Source organism: Carettochelys insculpta, chromosome 5 (genome assembly GCF_033958435.1).
Source record: "Carettochelys insculpta isolate YL-2023 chromosome 5, ASM3395843v1, whole genome shotgun sequence".
Taxonomy (NCBI): Eukaryota; Metazoa; Chordata; order Testudines; family Carettochelyidae; genus Carettochelys; species Carettochelys insculpta.
In genome coordinates, this window is record NC_134141.1 from 117,540,901 (window position 1) to 117,559,723 (window position 18,823).

Sequence of the window (18,823 nt, forward strand, 5' to 3'; positions counted from 1 at the left end):
GGACTTTCTCTCTTGAAATTCCTTTCTAAACAGATCCCTCTTTCAGAAACAGCTTTCTCAATCTTGTGCTGTAGTGAAATCGCCAATCAAAATGCTTTTGAAGACCCATTTCTCACTTAGATCAGCTAAGGGCCTTCGCCAAGATGTTCCTTTAATGTTAGAGAGTTAAAGGAAAAAACACATCATGGAAATCTAGAGCTTTTATTTAGAAGCAGAAACTAAGCTAGATGTGGTTTTTGGTTTGCTTAGACTCAAATTTTGGTTTAATTTCAGATCAAAGTCTTGGATAATCCATCAGGAGTCTTTCATTTTATGCAGTCTCTTGCCTTGCTTATGTCTCCTGTCAAGTAAGTGGGAATGAAGAAACTTTGTAAATGTGTTCTGAAGAAACTTATTTGTGAATATTTTAATACATGGTGGCACTAAACATATTTAGATAACGTAGGGGAATTGTCTGAATGGGCAGAAGAAACCAGTAGTTAAGTCTAAAGCTTCCTTGTTATTCACTCACTCCCTACTTGCAGCCTCAGCACTATTCTTACTGTAAAAGTTTTCGGATGCTAAATGTTTAGCATTTTTCCTATCAGTGTTGAAATAAAATTCTGGGCTATTCTTTGCAGGCAAAATTGTCATGGATTAAACTTCTTCTGAAATGCCAGGTGCCTGGTACATTAGGTCTGGCACAGCTGTTGCATGCAAAGATTACGCTGTTTAATTTCCCCCTGCCTATGGTTCTAATGTTACCCTGAATAAAATATTGCAATACTTGATAAAAACAGTGAAGTCGAGGACAAATGATAACAAATGAAACCTAATTCATATAAAATAAATGATCTGATCAAGAGCAATCTCTGTATCCTCATTCACACCGCTCAGTACTCTGCTGTTTTAGCCTAGTAAATGTCAGTGTGACTTTCACGTTTGTGTGTGCTTACAGCATTGTGAAAGGTACAGCCACAGATGTTCTGAGTGTCAAGATTGCAGCTATTAAGTCTAATTGAACTGACACAGTCCTGTAGAAATATTTTAAATGTCCAGGAGAGAATCAGACTGAGTTATATTTAGAGTCAAGACTTGATTGTCTGAGCTTAAGTTAACTGAGACTCCAACAGTCTGTTGGAGGTTTGATTTCAGCGCACAAGGATTTGTACACTAAGCTGAGCTGGTTGAGGAAGTATGGGGAAGCATTTGGCCAACACATTTTGACATCTGCTCAGACTTTGCAAGCAAGGTTGAAAACTCTGGAGCAGATCCTTCAGCTCCTGCAAATCTGTAAAGTTTCGTTCAACTTCCTGAAGCTGTACTGAAGCATATCAGCTGAGGATCTGGCCCCTTCAGAGCAGACTTCAGTCAGTTGCTCCAGGGTTTGGGTGTCTCCTGAAACCTTGCATAGTCTGAGTTGCTCTGTAGCTTTTTAAAGTCAGTAACAGTGAATCTAGTTTCTTAAAATGTTCATGTAGTCATATGGTTAACCAGAAAAAAAAGCAGTCAAATAGCACTTTAAAGACTAACAAAATAATGTATTAGGTGATGAGCTTTTGTGGGACAGACCCACTTCTTCAGATCATAGCCATACCAGAACAGACTCAATATTTAAGGCACAGAGAACCAAAAACAGTAATCAAGGTGGCCAAATCAGAGAAAAAAAAGATCAAGGTGAGCAAATCAGAGGGTAGGGAGGGGAGGTCAAGAGTTGGATTAAGCCAAGTATGCAAGTGAGTCCCTATAGTGACTCAGAAAATTCCTGTCCCGGTTCAAACCATGTATTAATGTGTCGAATTTGAATATAAAAGAGAGTTCGGCAGTCTCTCTTTCAAGAGTGAAGAAAAATTTTCACACCACTGTTGAAAGAGAGATTGCAGAACTCTTATATTTTGCATACTTGGGGCTTGTTTGCATACTTGGCTTAATCCAATTCTTAACCCCCCCCACCTTCTACCCCTCTACTCTCTGATTTGCTCACCTTGATCATTTTTTTTTTTCTGATTTGTCCACCTTGATTACTGTTTTTGGTTCTCTGTGCCTTAAATATTGAGTCTGTTCTGGTCTGGCTATGATCTGAAGAAGTGGGTCTGTCCCACAAAAGCTCACCTAATAAATTATGTTGTTAGTCTTTAAAGTGCTACTTGACTGCTTTTTTGTTTTGATTGTATATAGACTAGCACGGCTCCCTGTCTGTGGTTAACCAGAGTGTGAATTCAAAGTCATTAGCTTTTCTTTTTTTCTGATCACTGGCATTGGAAACTGAGAGAAGGTGTAGTTATCATGTCAGTATTTGGAGCATTTTGCCAGCATGATGTTGCTCCTGACAGGTTGAGAGAAATCAGACCTTATGATCATGTCATTTTGGTTACTGTGTTGCTTTTCCTGTTACATTTTTGATATGGAAGTATCAGCTGACAGTATCTGTATAGTTGAATAATTGTGCACACAATTTGAAAAGCAGGATATTGGATGATCTAATATGTGAGATTTTGTTTCTAAAGACTTTCAGGCTAGCAGCCACTAACAATCTTGAAATGGAAGTGCAGGTTGAACCTCTCTACTCTGGCACTCTCGTTCAGCTACATCCATGATCTGGCCTAATTTAAGTTATCCAGTCCTGGCTCTTGGTAACTCTATGGTGTTATTTAGCTCTAATTTATCCCTAAATATCTTTTAAGAACTCAGTAAGCCGTTTAAGTGTTACTAATGTTCTAGACAATACTGACATCCCGTGGTCTGACAAATTCTCTCATTCGGCACCAGTCAGGTCCTGAAAGTGTCAGACTAGAAAGGCTTAAGCTAGATGAGAAAAGACATGATGATTAGAATGAGCAGTTTAAGGTCTGTTGCATCATGAGCTGTCAAAGTTAGATCTGAGTGCTTCAGACCATGGGAAGCTTCCCAGCTTTCAGCTGGTAAATAAAATTGTTGGTTATAGTCCTTTTGGTTTATGAACTTCTGACTTTTATTCATTTTCAAGCCCTTTCATGGCTTACCATGCTTCAACCCATTTCTCATTCACTAGTAAGATACAGGCTTCCTTTTTCTATCAGCTATGACCAATCTATTTCCGGCACCCATCACCACAACATCCTTGTAAGGTAGGGCAGTGCTGCTGTTCCCATTTTACAGGTGTGGAATTGAGGCAGAGAGGCTAAGTGATATGTCTAAGGTCACGCAGGAAGTCTGATAGGGCAGAGAGTTGACCTAGGTTGGATTAAGGTCCAAGGTTAGTGCCCAGATCCACTGGATGATGCTAACCTTTGTTGCCCATTTGTTACATTTTCAAACTGTGCTCTCTCCCATCCTTCCCCTCACACTTGGGTGGAACTCCTTGTAAACATTCACTGCATCATCCTGCTCCAAATCCCTCCTTAGAACTCTCAGCTGCTGTGAGGCGTAAAGGATTTGACACTGGCTAGGCAGTGGGTTCTGCACTGTTGGCCACCGTGCTCATCAACATTGGCTAATTGTTTGGTCATGCTTCTCCATCTGTCTGTATCCACCTGTTTTCTTGGTTTTAGGACCCTACAAAATTTACAGTCCCTTTTGGTCAATTTCATAAATGTGGGATTTTTAAAATAGTACATTTAATGATTTCAGCTGTTTAAATCTGAGATTTCACAGTGTTGTAATCGTAAGTCTCCTGAATCAAAGCAAATTGTGTGGTTGTTTCAAGGCTAGTGTAGGGGGGTCTGCAGTACTGCTACCCTTTTTTCTGCACTGCTGTGGTTGACAGTGCTGCCCACAGAGAACGGTAACCGGAGAGTAGTGGATGCTGGCCAGAGCCCTGCCGTGAAGCCAGAGCTGTTTCCAGCGGTTGCACAGAAATAAGAATGGCATGGTAGGATCTTGCCACCTGTACTTCTGCACGGCTGCTGGCAGGTTGATGCCTTCAGAACTGGGCACTTGGCCAATGGCCACCTCTCTCTGGCCAGACAGCTCTGAAGGCAGCATACAAGTAACAGTGACAATACTGTGACCTCCCAAAACTAAACTTGCAACCTCCTTCCTTCCCCCTCCTCCACCTCCACAACTCCCTTTTGGGTCAGAAATCTGCACAACGTAGGGTAATAGCACGAAAAAGACCAGATTTCACCGGGGCAGACTAGGGGTCATGGTCCTTGATACATTTTTCATGGCTGTGAATTTGGTAGGATCCTACTTATCTTACACTTGGACTGTAATCTCTTTGGGGCAGGGACCATGTATTTTGTTCTGCACATATATAGTGTCTAGCACAGTGGGGTCGTAGTTCATGAGTGGAGATCTTATGTTCTACTGCAACACGGTTAATAACTAGTGGATGTCAGATCAGTGTAGCTTTTAGTCCCTGGTTCATCTGTTGATGATTGGTAATGGTTGGCATAAACTGCCTTTTTTTTTTAAAGGGAGCGTATTTTAATGTTTGTTAGAGATTCACAAAGGCATACAGCAATGTGCATGTTGTAAATTATAGTAGCATTGTTCATTAGATGACTTAACAGCAGTATCCTACAAAGTAAAGTTGATAGCAATTTATATATTTAGAGTATTGCATTTAAATCAACTTGTTAAATTGGTAATCAACTTGACAGTGGATTTTTATTGTTTGGTAATTTGTCCCAGTCTGGATGTGTTTAGCAGCCTTGTTAGTTTCTTGTTCCTATGTGAGTTTTAAGAGATTTTTTAAAAACAAAATAATTGTTTGGCAAACCTTGAATGCTCCCTTTGCAACTTATGTCTAACTTTAATCAACTTTTATTTTCTAGAAATCGAGCAGATTTTATGTGCCACATGGCACCAAGTGAAAGAAAGTCCTCCTCCTCCTCTGGGAAAGAATCTGGGAACTGGACATTAGTAGATGAGGGAGGAGAAGAGGTACTTTTAAGACTAAACAGCCCTACTTAATGTTTATGCTCAAGCCTGTTGTACAGGTCTTACTGAGGGGTTGGAGGAGGGAAGAACTGAATATTCTCCTATAATGAATTTCCATTTCAAACAGCCAATCTTACGTTGCCTTAATAATACAACAGTGCTACTCAGACTTCAGTAGTTCAGGAGACAAATGAGTGATCAACATTGTAGCTGCTGGAACTGAGGTGCTCCTACACCCTTGGCTTGATGTTTTCCATTATAGGCAGAATTACAGGTTGATTCAGTAGCTCTTGTTCCAATGCCCTCGGCATCATTACTAAAAAGAGCCACAGAAGCGCTCCTCATATTTATGCAGTGTGATGGGAAATATGTTGTTACATAAAATTATCACAGCAAATAAATGAATAGCTTAGTGTAAATAGATCATTTAATTGGTTAATAAGATAGTAAAAGCATCCTGCCTGGTCAATAAATTAAATCACACAGGGCTCATCTGCACTAACCCACTCGTTCAAAGGGGGCATGTAAATGAGCCTGATCAGTGAGTAGCAATGAAGTGATGCACTGCATATACAGCGGCTCATTAGCATAATTCTAGCCGCACAAACTTCAGACTTGCTAACTTGGAAGCGCTGACAGGCAGCGTAGTTGTGGGCACTTCGAAGAACCCACGCAGCTTCCAAGTTCCCTTACACCCAAAACATTTTGGGAGCAACGGAACTTCGAAAAAGTGCCTGCGACTACGCTGCTTGCTGCCGCTTTGAAGTTAGCAACTTGTAAATTCATGCAGTGAGCATTATGCTAAAGAGGTTCTGCATATGCAGTGCAGTACCTCGTTGCTGTTCACCCATCGGGCTCATTTACATGCCACCTTAGAAGGAGGGGGCTAGAGAAGACGAGCCGACAGTGTTTTAATACCACGTGCTGCAAAGAGCTACAGGAGACCCATTGTGGCTCATGAGCTGCAGTTGGAGTATCATTGTTATAAAATGTCCAGTGCTTTAAAGGTGAGACTAAAGTACCTGAGGTATTGTATCCAAAAGGAGGGAAATAGAATAGTCTGCCCTAAAAATAGTGGTATAAAGTTATCCTTGTATTTTGAATAGCGCAGAAGTAGGGGTACCCACTTGAGAACCTTCCTCCTTTCAGTCATCATGCAAATATTGCTCTGCAGGGGAGTGGGGGGTGCGATGGTGCTGGACATACTTGAACTTCTGTGCTCCAGGGGTCCCTGATTTGGAACATCCATGGTACAGACCCTGGCAGGAGGAAGAGGAAGCTGCTCTGTGCTCTGCTGATCCCCTTCCCCCCAGGTGAGAAGATGGTAGTGCAGCAGTGTGCTTCTCCAGTGTTTTTGCCGTGCTGCTTTCATAGTGGTAGAGGGCAGTGCCTGGGAGTGGCAGGTGGTGCAGAGGCAGGTGTGACCCCAGGAGCAGGGTGCCAGGTAAGTGTCCCACCCCTCTCATCCTCACACACTGTTCTACCCTCCATGGTCCAAAAAATTCCTTAATTCGGCAGTCCTGTTCTCCAGGGTTTCTGGATTAAAGAGGTTCAAGTGTAGTACAACAGACAGGTCCATTCGTTGTTTGCTCTCCACCTCACTTGAGGAAGCTAATAAAACCCACTCTGATTTTTTTTTTTTTCCTCCCTCTCCCCCCCCCCCATAGGATGAAGATCCTGAAAGTAGCTGGATTCTCCTGTTGGAAGATGACTTGATTGTCCTCCTATCACAGTTTCCGTTTCATGAGCTGTTTCAGAAGTTTCTTGGGTTTAGTTCTAAAGGTGAATTGGCTCCTAAATTTGTGGGCTTGTAGGGGATAAGAAATGTTTGTTTTAATGTCAAACAAAGTGGGGACTTACATTGTTCCAGTGTATGCTGAAGGATTAGATTTTTATCCATCCTTTCACTCTGAAACCTTTTGGTAACAGGTGGTAGGTCCGCATTTCAGATCCCGTCTCTTTTTCCCTGGCCTGTTAGAAACTGTTCACACCTTGCACTCAACCACTGTTATTTCAAATCATCTCACTCCACCCATGTAAAGAAAGTGCCTGCAAAAGATCTTGTAACTTGCATGAACTATTTGTATTTGCACAATTTGATTTTACTCTGCTGTGAACTTGCCTAGTATCATCATCATCAACAACCACCATGGGCTCAGTGCCCGTTGGTGTCTGATGCTTCCCTCACTATTTCTTTCCATCTTTCCCTGTCCAGTGTGGAGTGGCTTAGTTTCTGTAGACTAGCTCCACACCAATCTACTATATCATCTATCTATTCTCTGTGGGGTTGGCCTCTCCTATTCGAACTGTCTATTATGCCAAATACCAGGGTCTTGATTTTTTCATTTGTTGTTCATTCTGCAGATATGCCTGAATAACTGTAACTTCTGTTGTATAAACATCTGCAGCAGGTTCTCTTTCGACTGTATCTTCCTACATAATTCCTCTTCGGTGACCTTCTGCGTCCATTCTATTCTCAGAATCTTTCTATAACAACTCCTCTCGAATGCCAATATCCTTCTCTTCGAATCTTTCATTACCACCCATGTCTCCCATTGTACAACGTGCTGCTGAATACCATGTTTTGCCTGGTATAAAGAGATATTAATGCTTTTTGAAAAATCATAGAGGTAGCAAGCTAGAAGTGCATTCCTCATTGCTTCTAATGTTTTCTGAGTTATAAATTTCTAGGTAACTTGCTGATTTTTATGAGGCTTATGGTTCAGTGTTTTCATTTTGTAGGTGCTGATTTTCCTGGAAAAACAAGCCCTCAAGAGATGATGAAGATTTTTGCCTTTGCAAATTCCTTAGTGGAGCTTCTAGCTGTGGGACTGGAAACGTTTAACAGAGCACGCTACAGGCAGTTTGTGAAACGAATTGGTCATCTGATCAGGTAAGAGGAGGAACTTTCTCTCCTCTGTCAAGTGAATCTGCACAGACAGATCTTGGCATTTAAGAGAACATATTAAGAGATCAATATATTTAGAAGTGTTAATGGATGTGTGTGTATGAATATGATACTGGAATTCTGTTCGCATTTTTTACTGTGGTTCTCACCTTAGAATCAGTTCAGTGATAGCATTCCCCAACATTTAGGCTAGGGAGCCCTGGGGGCACCAGGCAAGTAGGATGAAGGGTACACAGTGGGACAAAGAAAAGCTGCATGACCGTCAGTTCACACTTTCAGCAGGTAGTTATCTGAAGTATTCCTGCTGTCCCTCCTGAGTCTGGTGGGCTCAGTACTATTACACCTCCACTCAGCAGAGGTCAGTGCACTGCGTGGTGGTGCAGAGGTATTTTTAATAGACAATATACGCATAATATACTGAGCTACCAATGCTCCCTGCTGTACACTGGGCTGCATATGGCAGTCTGACATGGGGACCACCAAGCCAGAGCCAAAAGGTTTAAAAAGCAGAATGTGAAGAAAACTAATATTTTCATTCTCTGAATGGAAGGGTTAACTTCCCTTATAGATTTCCACCACAACTTCAGCCACTATCATCTATCCATTGAACTGTCTTGGGAACACTCCCACACTAGCATTAGCTTCCTGGACATGATTGTCAGCCTCAACAATGGACCCAAGGACAACTATATACAGCAAACCCACAGATCACCACACCTACTGTCATACAAGCAGTAACTACCACATACAAACCAAGCAATTGGTTGTCTACAGCTGCTCAGAAACCACTGAATTTGCTCCTCAGAGAAAGTTCAGGATTATACTTAACACACACACAAGAGCCTTCAACAATCAAGGACTCTCCACCGAAGACTTAGGCGATCACATTACACAGTGGACCACCCGAATACCCTGAGAGAACCTGCTTCAAGATAAAACAATGAGAAGTTCTGTGGCACCTTATAGACTAACAGATGTATTGGAACATAAGCTTTCATGGGCAAGGAGCCGTTTCATCAGATGCTTCAAGACAGAATTAAAACCTCATCCAACTGCAAGCAGTTGTAGCCTATAAGCCTACACTGGAACCAATATGGGGCATCATCATACTACAACAGTCCATAACTGATGTTTCCCAAACTCCCTCTTTTAGCCTTTAGATGTTCCCACAACATTGCTAAGTCCATCACAGGCAAGCTCTGCCCAACCCACCACATACTTTGCTAGAACAACAGCTGCAACCCTGCATATGCATCTCCACATCTTTCAAGATCCATGAATCCTACACATAACCTGTCACAACACATGGTATGTTCTAGGGTCCAGCGTACTGAATGCCCCAGAAAGTTATGTGGGTGAAACCAGACAGTCTCTGTGCTCTCAAATGAACTCACATAGGATAGTTTTGTCTTTTGTCCTTTTCCTATCACCTGTGGGGAAATGCTTTACAGAAAGAGGTCAGAATATGTTCCAGTGAAAGATATTGCCTTTCCTACCTTGTGTGGCATGCAGGGAAGGCGGGGAGAAGAATATGGCTAGAGAAAAGAGTACAGGATGGTAACTGTGCTAGTGCCTGGTGCATGCAGGATTCTAGCTTCCAAATGGTCTTAGTGGTGCACCCAGACAGGCTGGAAATCACAGGTGAAAGGTATTTCGTAAAATGTTAAATCCGTGCTTTCCCTTGTTGGGTTAATGGTACAGTTAGATGTCCTGCATGCATTCTCTGTGGTAATGCAGAAGAACAGCAGGTGATTTAATTCACTTAATTATTTGAAGTTCTTTTTATTTTAGTGAATGAACAGAACAGTCAGAGTGGTGGGTGATCCTGAGGCTGGGAGAGGCAAGCCCTCAGCCTGGTCCCTTCTCCCAGGTGGGAGCTGTGCCCCTCCACTATAGGGGCAGCGCCCATGCCCCCTGAGTGAGCAGCACATGGCCCAGCCTCCCCAGCCCCAGAGCCCAGGGAGGATGGGTGGCCTTGGCCTTGGTACAGCTGAAGCCCTGGCAGTCCCAGGAGACTGGAGGAAGCTCCTCTGAAGTTAGAAGGAGAGGGACTTGGGGTAGAGGATAGGTAGGGCTGCCCCTGGCACTTTGCCTTCCCCGCCTCTGATACCTGCCACCCATGATAACTAAACCAAAGTCCTCTCTACATGGTTCTTTTTACATTTCTGCTGGTTCAGTCCATATGTTTGTAACTATCTTATTTAGCTTGTACACTGTTCAGGACAAAGGTTGTGGCTTCCTTCCTATTGCACAGCACTGCACAATGCTAAGGTACTTCATTATTGATTAGATATGTGAACTTTGTTGTGTGTATTGCCAGTTACTAATGTAGGAATGTATTGTATCTTAACCAGTTTGCTCTCGTAAAATGTCAGCTTATTTGCATGTAAGGCCATGGAAAGGTAACAAAGGAATTACAACTCTGCAGAGTTGTACACAGATGGGAAACTCTGAGGGAATAAGTGCAAGGCCTGCTGAAAGTTGAGGACAGAAGATGGAGTTTTTGGCTCTTGTGATCACAGTTACTGTTTATGGATGCTGATGACTGACTTGGTGGCTTTTCCTTCCTCCTTTCCCTTAACCGCCATTGTACAGGATGACAGTTTGTTGTGTGAGCGACCACTGGGCCCAGTATGTTAGCGGTGATAAAGAATATGGATCCGTAACGCACCCTTATTCTGTGGAGAAACTGCAGGTGGAATTTGATGAACTGTTTCTTCGGTCTGTTCTACATGTGCTGAAGGCAAAAAGGTAGGGAGTCCTGAGAAACATACACCAAAGTGCTCTTAAAAACAAAAGGAGAATGAAGACTGCTTCTGAAGTTAAGACCAAATAGAACTATGATGCAGACTCCGGAGCTGCATGGACAGCTTGGATCTGATTGTGACTTAATATTTTACTAGTGACTTAATATTTTACTAAATATTTTAATATTTTTCTGTTGATTTAACACAATGTGTCCTTTCACACATATGGATGATTCTAGAAAGGGGAGTGGTTAGAACTCAGTTTTCAGGCTCCTTTGAGATATGCAGTGGAGACTTGCCCTGCAAAAAGTGGGATCAAGGTTAAGGGAGCAGAAAGTCCAGTCTTGTACCCTTCTTTCCAAAACGAGAGGTGGGCTCCTCAGTCAGGTCAGAGAGCCTTGACCTGTAAAATTCTTTCCAGGTGCTGAGGCTTATTATTGAGCCACTCATTCCTACTTGGCTTAAAATCCAACAGGTTGGGCGTCTGGCTGTTCATGTCCGAGATGCCTTATGGCACGTTGTCAAGCAGCATGCTTTGGAAGCTCTTCTTCATTATGCATTGTGCAGAAAATGAGCACCTGGAAAATCTCTGCTCCACCCTGCAGCCTGCCGACTGCAAGAACAAATTCCGAGGTAGAATTCCTTGGCTTGCTATGACTTGAGTACTCTACAGGGCGGTGTTTTGGATTCATAGCTAAACACAGGACCTCTTCTGGTGCATAGGCACGGGAATTGTGACAAACAGGGATGTTTCCCTTCTGATTAGTGACTGCAGTTTTACTCAGTTTTGAAGAGGATGACATCCAACTTTGGCCAGATGCCTCCTTGTTGGTTGGGAGTAAGCCTGCTTTTCTTTCAGCTCGTACAATGAGGTATCAGCCTTCTGTGTTACTGCAAAGTTAACTTCATTCACAGTTTTCTAGAAACAAAGTTGAAATCAGCAGTTGGGAGTTTTTGGATCAGCAGGGCCCATCACAGTACCCCCCAGGTCTAGCTGGTTTCTGGGCTCAGTTTTCTGGCCTCAGCCTGCCCCACACTAACCTGTCCGTGGCCCTGCTGCTCTTTTAGCCAGCCAGGGACTTGGTCATCAGCAGCCTTCCACGGGGTCAGTCCTGCCTGGAGTGAGCTGGTGGCGGTTCCGCTGTTCATCCTTGCAACCCAGCATCCACTCTTCAAGCACCAGGCAGGAACTGAGCGCTCTGCACCTGCTGCTTCCTTTTATATGACCCTTCTGGCCCCTGGTTGGCTGTTGTCTAAACCTCTGTGACTGCCTGGAGGATTTCTCTGCTTTTTTTCCTGGGGTGGGGTGAGACAGGGTCAATGGAACTACTTTACCCCGTGACAGGTCTTTTTAGACAATTCGTAGTTTACTTGTGGAAATCATTGCCAGCAGGTATCACCAAAACCAACGGCTTAATACATTAAAAAGCAAACATTTTTAATGGGTAGTGAACATCCATTTTTAGGGACTGGGCACTTTTGGAGGCAGGATACTGCCTTATGTGAACCACTGGGTTCGATACAGCCTGACAATTTGCTATGTCTCTTTCTGTTCCTGATATTATTAGGAAAAGTACGCATTTTGTTACAGGAGACAATTAACCATTTCACCTCCATTGACCTGTGATTCCCTCATATGATTTGCAGACTCAGAACACATTGAAAGCTTTGAGAGGTATCTTACATCCATGAACAGCTCAGAAGAAATTTGTCTGCTCACCACGTTTGCTCAGATGGCTCAAGCCAAGCGGACTGATGTGGATGAAGACTTCATCAGAGTCATTGTACTGGAGATATATGAGGTGGGCAGCAACAGAGGGTCGGTTCAGTGAGGTGCTGACCACTGCTGAGAGGCACTGAGCATTCCTTTGTTAGTTTAAATGGGAAGTTCAAGGCGTTCAGCACCCATTAAGATTGTGGCTTTCGTTTATAACCCTATCAAGCTGTTCTCTTCTGCTGGCTTGGGTTGTTGAATATTCTAGAACTGAAATAAAGTACAGGTAGAACTTTTCTAGTCCGGCACTCTCTCACCTGGAGCATCTATCATCCGGCATGATTTTAGTTATCTGGACATCCACGTATCATGGGTATGGCCAAGTTCCCCGTGGTCCCATAAAGTATGTTTACAGCCACCGATGCTGGCTCTCATAGAGTTGCTCTTATTTAACTGTAATTTCCCCCAATGCCTTCTAAGAGCCCAGTGAGCAGTGGAAGTGTTGGTAATATGCTAGACAATATTGACCTCCTGTGGTTTGGCAAATTCTCTGGTTTGGCACTGGTCATATTTCCAGGGTGCCAGACTAGAGAGATTCAGTCTGTATTCCAAATGGCTTGTTTTGTCATTTCTACATAGACCAGGCTGGCTGGAATGAGCAAAGTGAGGACATGGGAAATCTTTTCATTTCCTTGCCTCATTCCCTTTCTCTGCTGGAGCTGGCCTGCAGTGGGTCAGAAGTGACTGACCTGGAGCACTGATTCCAATTTTATTGCTACCTGTGGGTGCTCCATTTTAACTTTCTGAGTTGATGGAGTCCATGCAGCCCGGCAGTGTGGTCCAGTAACTTTCCATGCTGCATCAGGATATATAATTAAGAATGTGGACTGAAATTTGCAGTTTATAAGCATTCCTGTCCAGGATCACCAGACACCAATACATATAATTGTATTGTATTGTCCACTGCACCGCCAGTGAACCTAATCATAATGTGTGTTTTTTGTCCCTCTCTCCTTTTCTGTTCTCACCTTCTCAGGTATCTTATGTCAGCCTTTCCACAAGAGAGGCATTTTCAAAGGTTGGCAGAGAACTCTTAGGAGCAATCTCAGCTACTCACACAGGGATTATTTCTGTACTTCTGGATCGAGTTAGAGATACCATTGAAAAAGTTGGGATGGTAAGAACCCATCCCCTGTCCTTTGAAACAGCCACGGTGAAGAGCTTAAAGTGGATGTTATGACCTAGTGTTTTAAAAGTGAATACTAAATTTTTTACCACACACGTTTTTACTAGATGGTGTGAATAGATACAAGTAGTGTGGTGACTGAGCACATGTGGTCAGTTGGAAGTAAATCAAATGGGGGATCGAGGGATGCTGGGATCAGTGTTGAGTAATAGTTCTTTTTGGGATTGTTGTTGGTATTGTGTGTTGCATGGTGCTGAGAATATTGTCACTGCTAAATAAATCAATCCCTTTAACCTTTCATATGTAATACATGCATTTTTTCTCCTTCAGGTTTCCTTATACTTGTTCAAAGAGCTGCCATTGTACCTTTGGAAGCCCTCTTCCTTGGAGATAGCACTGATCCGGGACTGGTTATTGAATTACAATCTGAACACAGTGGAGAATAAACTAGCCTGCGTTATCCTGGAAGGGCTAAACTGGGGATTTGGTGAGCATGTATGTATTACAAATTGAAAACCTGACTCTAAGTCAGGCCTGCGAAAAACTGTTGTTCAGCTGTTACTGTAAATAATCATGAATGTTGCAGATCAGTCAATAATACAAAAACATTCTATTGGGATGTGATGGGTAACTTGGTATGCATTTGAAAGTGAGAGAATGCAGGTATCCCAATTTGTTTGGAAGATGCCACTGGACCAATTCTCTTCCCCTGCCAGTGTTAAGTGGTGTTTAGCAGAGGCAGTTGAACCAGAGCGCCTTCATTATAACCAAGAGGAAGCAAGTGGCAGTGTGTTTTTGGGGGTCTGTTGACTCTGGAATGTGCTTCGTACTTGGATCACCAGTACTTAGATTTTCAGGTGCACAGAATAGATCATATTTTTCTTTCCTGCATTTAGGGAGGCTGGTGGATTTATCGGGTTGGGGTGGAGGGGAGTTGGTCTGGAAACTGAGCTAATATAAATGTGGAGTCTTTGTTGTTTTATGATACAGTAGGCTGGAGACTTTTGATGGTTATGGAACAGTCCTTCAACCTGGAAACTAGTGTTTGGAATTGTGGTTTGAAATGGTGTACATAAACATGAGCTTGTGAAGCATTTTTGTGTGTTTTTTTTTTTTTTTTTTTTTTTGTGGCTGGGGCTAGAAAAATCATGTACACATCAATAAACTCTTGAGATGTCTAGGAAGGTCATTCACCATAGAAGTTTCCATAGCTATGGAGCTCTGTATGTCTCAGTTCATGATCTTTTAATGAAGGGTGCAAAACTCCTCTTCCTGACCAAGCATTTTGGATAATCTAATGCACCAGTTTTGTTCTTCCCCTTCTACTCGTGTTGAAATTTGTTCTTTGGTGCTGTAATCAGGAGCCAGGTGAGGGAATAGTATGGAGAAGCTGATGACGCAGTTTTAAAGGTACTCTTTAATAAAGAAAACAAACTTTAACAGGATACTACTCTTCACCTCGATCCAGCTGTCCATGCTGAAGTTGCATTAATGGTCTTAGAAGCATACCAGAAATACCTCCCTCAAAAACCGTATGGCGGGCTGCTTTCTGAAAGTATGAAACAGGTACTTCTCCCCCTCTGCCTTCCTCTTTGAATTTTTAGTGCTGGTGAATGAAAGAAGTTTAGGATGGGGACCCTCAAGCTTGCTTTTAAGAAACCCAAACTTTCATGCCATTGTATGGGGAATTTCATGATTGACAGGATAATTATGATCCTCAGGCTAAGGTGTTTATCTCACAAGCACTGTGTTGAAAGAACATTATGAAGATTGCAATGTCAAGCTCTCAGCCTTAGTTCTGCCATTTCCTAACTTTTATCTGTGCATTTTCATTCATTCCCCTTATGTATGTGCATGACGATATGGCCTTTAGTTATGTAATCTTATGTAATTTGCACAGCACCATTGTCTGGTCAAGGCCATGGTGCTCAATTAATCAGCAAGCCAAGCCAGTCAGTATTTTTTTTCCTCCTGGGTCAGTGGCTGGCCCTGCTGCCTATTCAAATCCTACTTGTTGACACAGTTACTAATTTCCTCATCGGGTTTTCTTTGGTGCTCAAGTCTGTAACATCTGCATACTTTACAAACATTAATTTAATTTTGCAGCGGCCTACTTGGGAGGGTGGCATTATCTGCATTTTACAGAACTGAGGTACAGAGAGATTAAAGTCAAAATTAGCTGTCCCTCCCCAGGTTTTGTACTCTCCCATCTGGCTGTCTCCTTGCTCAGCCTGTCCATCTCCCCACCCTCCTATCTCCTAGTTCTTCTCCTTTCCTGTCTCTCTCGCCCTCCCCTCCAGCCAGCTACCAGCCCCATTCATGTTCACATCCTCCCTGTCCAGGTACCTTGCCCAGTGTGCTTCCTATTCCCAGGTCTGTCTCATTTTTTTTGCATTCAAATCAAGCAGCTTTCCTCTTCCACGCTACCTCGGTCTGGCAGAAAGGGCAAAGAGAGCACAAAAAAAGACAGGCTCTCAAAATTCCAGCGTAGAATCTGGCCTGATTCCCATCAGCCCACAGCTGCAATTGAACAGAAAGTCCTGCTCGGTACTCCATAGCCCTGGTGGGAGTGTTCTCACTGTGGATGGAGTCTTCAGCGTTTTTATCTCCTGTGTTCTAGCTAGACTGTTCTGAGCATGTGCAAAGTGATCCTTTCACCTGAAGGCTTACAGTTTATCCAAAATTGGGTGATCTTTTTTTCCCCCCCTGTGGGGCAGCAAAATGTAAACCTCTGATAAGCCACTACCTCTCTGCCAAATTTCAACCCCCTCCTCTCAAGCACGTGCATGCTGGTGTGTCTTAAAGAGAAATCTGCAAGCTTATTTTTTTGAATAGGCAAAATGGTGTATTTTCCCTTAGCCTTGTTCTTGAGAACACCTCAACTGTTTAGGCCGAAATTTCCTCAAAATATTCAGCCTGAGACAGGCAGCTTTCATTGGAAATTTCAACCCACGGGCTTATAACTTTGCTAAGTTTTAAATAGGTAAAACAGGATTTTTATAATGAATAGTTTGGAGGAAGCTTAGCACTGTTACAGGCCTGGCCTGTACTAAGGCCTCCATTACTATTGTATCTGAATGCTAATGCAATCTTTAATCTGTTTATCCTCTCAACATCTCTGTCAGGCTCTTATCCGCATTTTATGGGGGGCGGGGGGGTGGTACTTAGGCCCAGTTTTGCACAGAGGTCTGTGAGGGAGTGGAGATCTGAACCAGAATCTTGAATCCCACACTGATGCCCTAACTACTGAATCATCCATTCTCTCTTGTCATGTTGCTTCTCTGTTACAGGTTTCCTATTTGGCTAGTGTTGTTCGTTATGGAGAGACACTCGAGACCTCCTTTAATCAGTGGGCGTGGGGCTTGATTTTGAGGTTAAAGCTGCACAGAAATGATCATAGTATGCAGCACAGTGGACCTGCAGTTCCTGCTTTCAGCTCTGTGCTCGACATCACGGAATCCGTCATGCTTCATCCACTACTGAAGGCCGTCAAGTCAAGCATCCCTTTTGGCTGCTACCTTGCATTGGCAATGACTACATTGGGTCATAGGTAAGTGTGTTTGTGGTGAGTGGATAACTCCACTGGAGTTGCCATCCTAAATGGCGATGGACTGGGGCAGAGCGGAACTAATAAATTCAACGTGTTCCTTTTCAAATGGCCTCAGTGCTTTGCTGAGGGGTGTAGCAAACCTCTTCTCTGCCCATCTGGGGAGAATGCCTTTCAGTACTATGCTGAATCATTTATTTCCTCAGTCGTAACCAGTGTTCCCTCGAATTGTTTCCATCTATTGGCAGAATAAATTCTATGTGCACCAAGGCTTGTGGATGTGCACCACCAAGAGAAACACATGCTGTCCAGTGTAGGTGGCTGTGGTCACTCTGCTAATCAGTTAGGTGGCATCTGAATCTCTTCTGGCAGCCACCCAAGCGCTCAGCTTACAGGGAACACTGATCATAACTTAGGCTCTCTTCACATTGTGGTTGAAACAGTGCTAAGTGTTGACAGTTTTGAAACTAATTGCTGGAGTAACATCTGTACCTGGCATAAGGATGCCTTCATAACTCTGCTAATCAAAAAATGCTTTTTATGTTCCCTCCCATAGTAGTCTGCAGCAACAGTTTTAACAGTGTTGCAACAGAATGCACAGAAAATTGGAAAACATCTCTGTGTGTAGCATGCACTAGAAATTGAGACCCTCCTCACGTCAGTGAAATGTTAAAGGGCACCCTGACCTAGCATTAAACATGTTTCAAAACAGCCCTTCTAGCATCATCTCAGCCACTTTATGGTTAAGCTCTTTATGGATTAATCGTTTAATTAATTCAGAAATGTTCAGCAATGCTACTAATGTCCTGTCTCAGTGTTTTCACTCTTCCCCTCCAAAGTTTTAGCTATTTTGCTTTTTCTATATAACGTTGGTTGAATTTGTGTGGCAAAATTACTCTACTGAGCTTCTGAAAATATCAGCTCATTGGGCAACGACAGTTGAACAAAAGCCAACAGAATGTTGGGGACTCATTAGGAAAGGGCTAGATGATAAAACAGAGGCTATAGTATTGCTGCTATATAAATTCATGGTATGCCCATACTTTGAATGCTGCCTGCAGATCTGGTCTCCCATTATGTTGGAAGTGGAAAACGTTCAGAAAAGGGCAACAAAAATGATTAGTTGAGGTGAGATTAATAAGACTGGTACGTTTTAGCTTGGAAAAGAGATGACCAAGAGGGGTCTATAAAATTGTGACTGGTGTGAAGAAAGTAAATTAGGAAGTGTTATTTAATTCTCATAACACTAGAACTAGGGGCCGCCAAATAAAATTTACAGGCAGCAGGTTAAAAACAAAATATGCAAAGTATTTCTTCACATAGTGCACAGTCAGCCTGTGGAACTCCTTGCCAGAGGATGTTGTGAAAGTCAATAGTATAACAGGATTCAGAAAAGAACTAAATGAGTTAAGAGTGCTAGGTCCATCAATGGCTATTAGCTAGGATTGGCTGTGTGGTGTCTGTCCCTTGCCTCTCTTTGCCAGGGAGTGGATTACTTAATAACTTCCTGTTCTGTTCATTCTCCCTGGAGCACCTGGCATTAGCTACTATTGGAACCCAGAATATTGGGCTAAATGGACCTTTGGTCTGATCCAGCATGGCTGCTGTTTAAGTTCTTCCTCCTTTGCATTTGCTTCCCACTAGGGTTAGAGCAGTTTGATTCCATGGTTTTAAACAGGTTCTGGTTTGAGAAGCTGTGTGGTGCGATCTGAGAGTCGGTTGAGATGCAGGGAACTTCAAATCTATGCTATGGTATTGACTTGTTCTGTGACTTTGGGAAAATCTTTTACTTAGCCTCATTCTACAAATGGGGAGCCAATACTGTTCATTTGTTTAGGAAAGTGGAAGGCAGATTAATGTTAAAGCAAACTGAAGAGAT

The 18,823-nt window shown here is 42.9% G+C and overlaps 1 protein-coding gene across 11 annotated transcripts in view; it reads left to right on the forward strand.

Moving 5' to 3' along the window:
* EPG5 (ectopic P-granules 5 autophagy tethering factor) overlaps positions 1–18,823 on the forward strand; it is a 98,375-nt gene that overhangs the window by 11,816 nt on the left and 67,736 nt on the right. For 8 of the 11 annotated variants that reach the window (XR_012645813.1, XR_012645814.1, XR_012645815.1 and 5 more), the window contains exons 6-16: positions 274–347; positions 4,737–4,845; positions 6,510–6,624; positions 7,585–7,735; positions 10,346–10,501; positions 10,973–11,130; positions 12,145–12,299; positions 13,248–13,388; positions 13,728–13,892; positions 14,841–14,963; positions 16,688–16,947. Coding sequence is in view for 7 of the 11 variants with exons in the window: in XM_074995828.1 (XP_074851929.1) it covers positions 274–347; positions 4,737–4,845; positions 6,510–6,624; positions 7,585–7,735; positions 10,346–10,501; positions 10,973–11,130; positions 12,145–12,299; positions 13,248–13,388; positions 13,728–13,892; positions 14,841–14,963; positions 16,688–16,947 (1,607 nt within the window). In the remaining 4 variants the exon portion in view is untranslated. The remainder of the gene's footprint in view (positions 1–273; positions 348–4,736; positions 4,846–6,509; positions 6,625–7,584; positions 7,736–10,345; positions 10,502–10,972; positions 11,131–12,144; positions 12,300–13,247; positions 13,389–13,727; positions 13,893–14,840; positions 14,964–16,687; positions 16,948–18,823) is intronic. The other 3 variants (XM_074995829.1, XM_074995831.1, XM_074995832.1) reach the window with 3 other exon arrangements.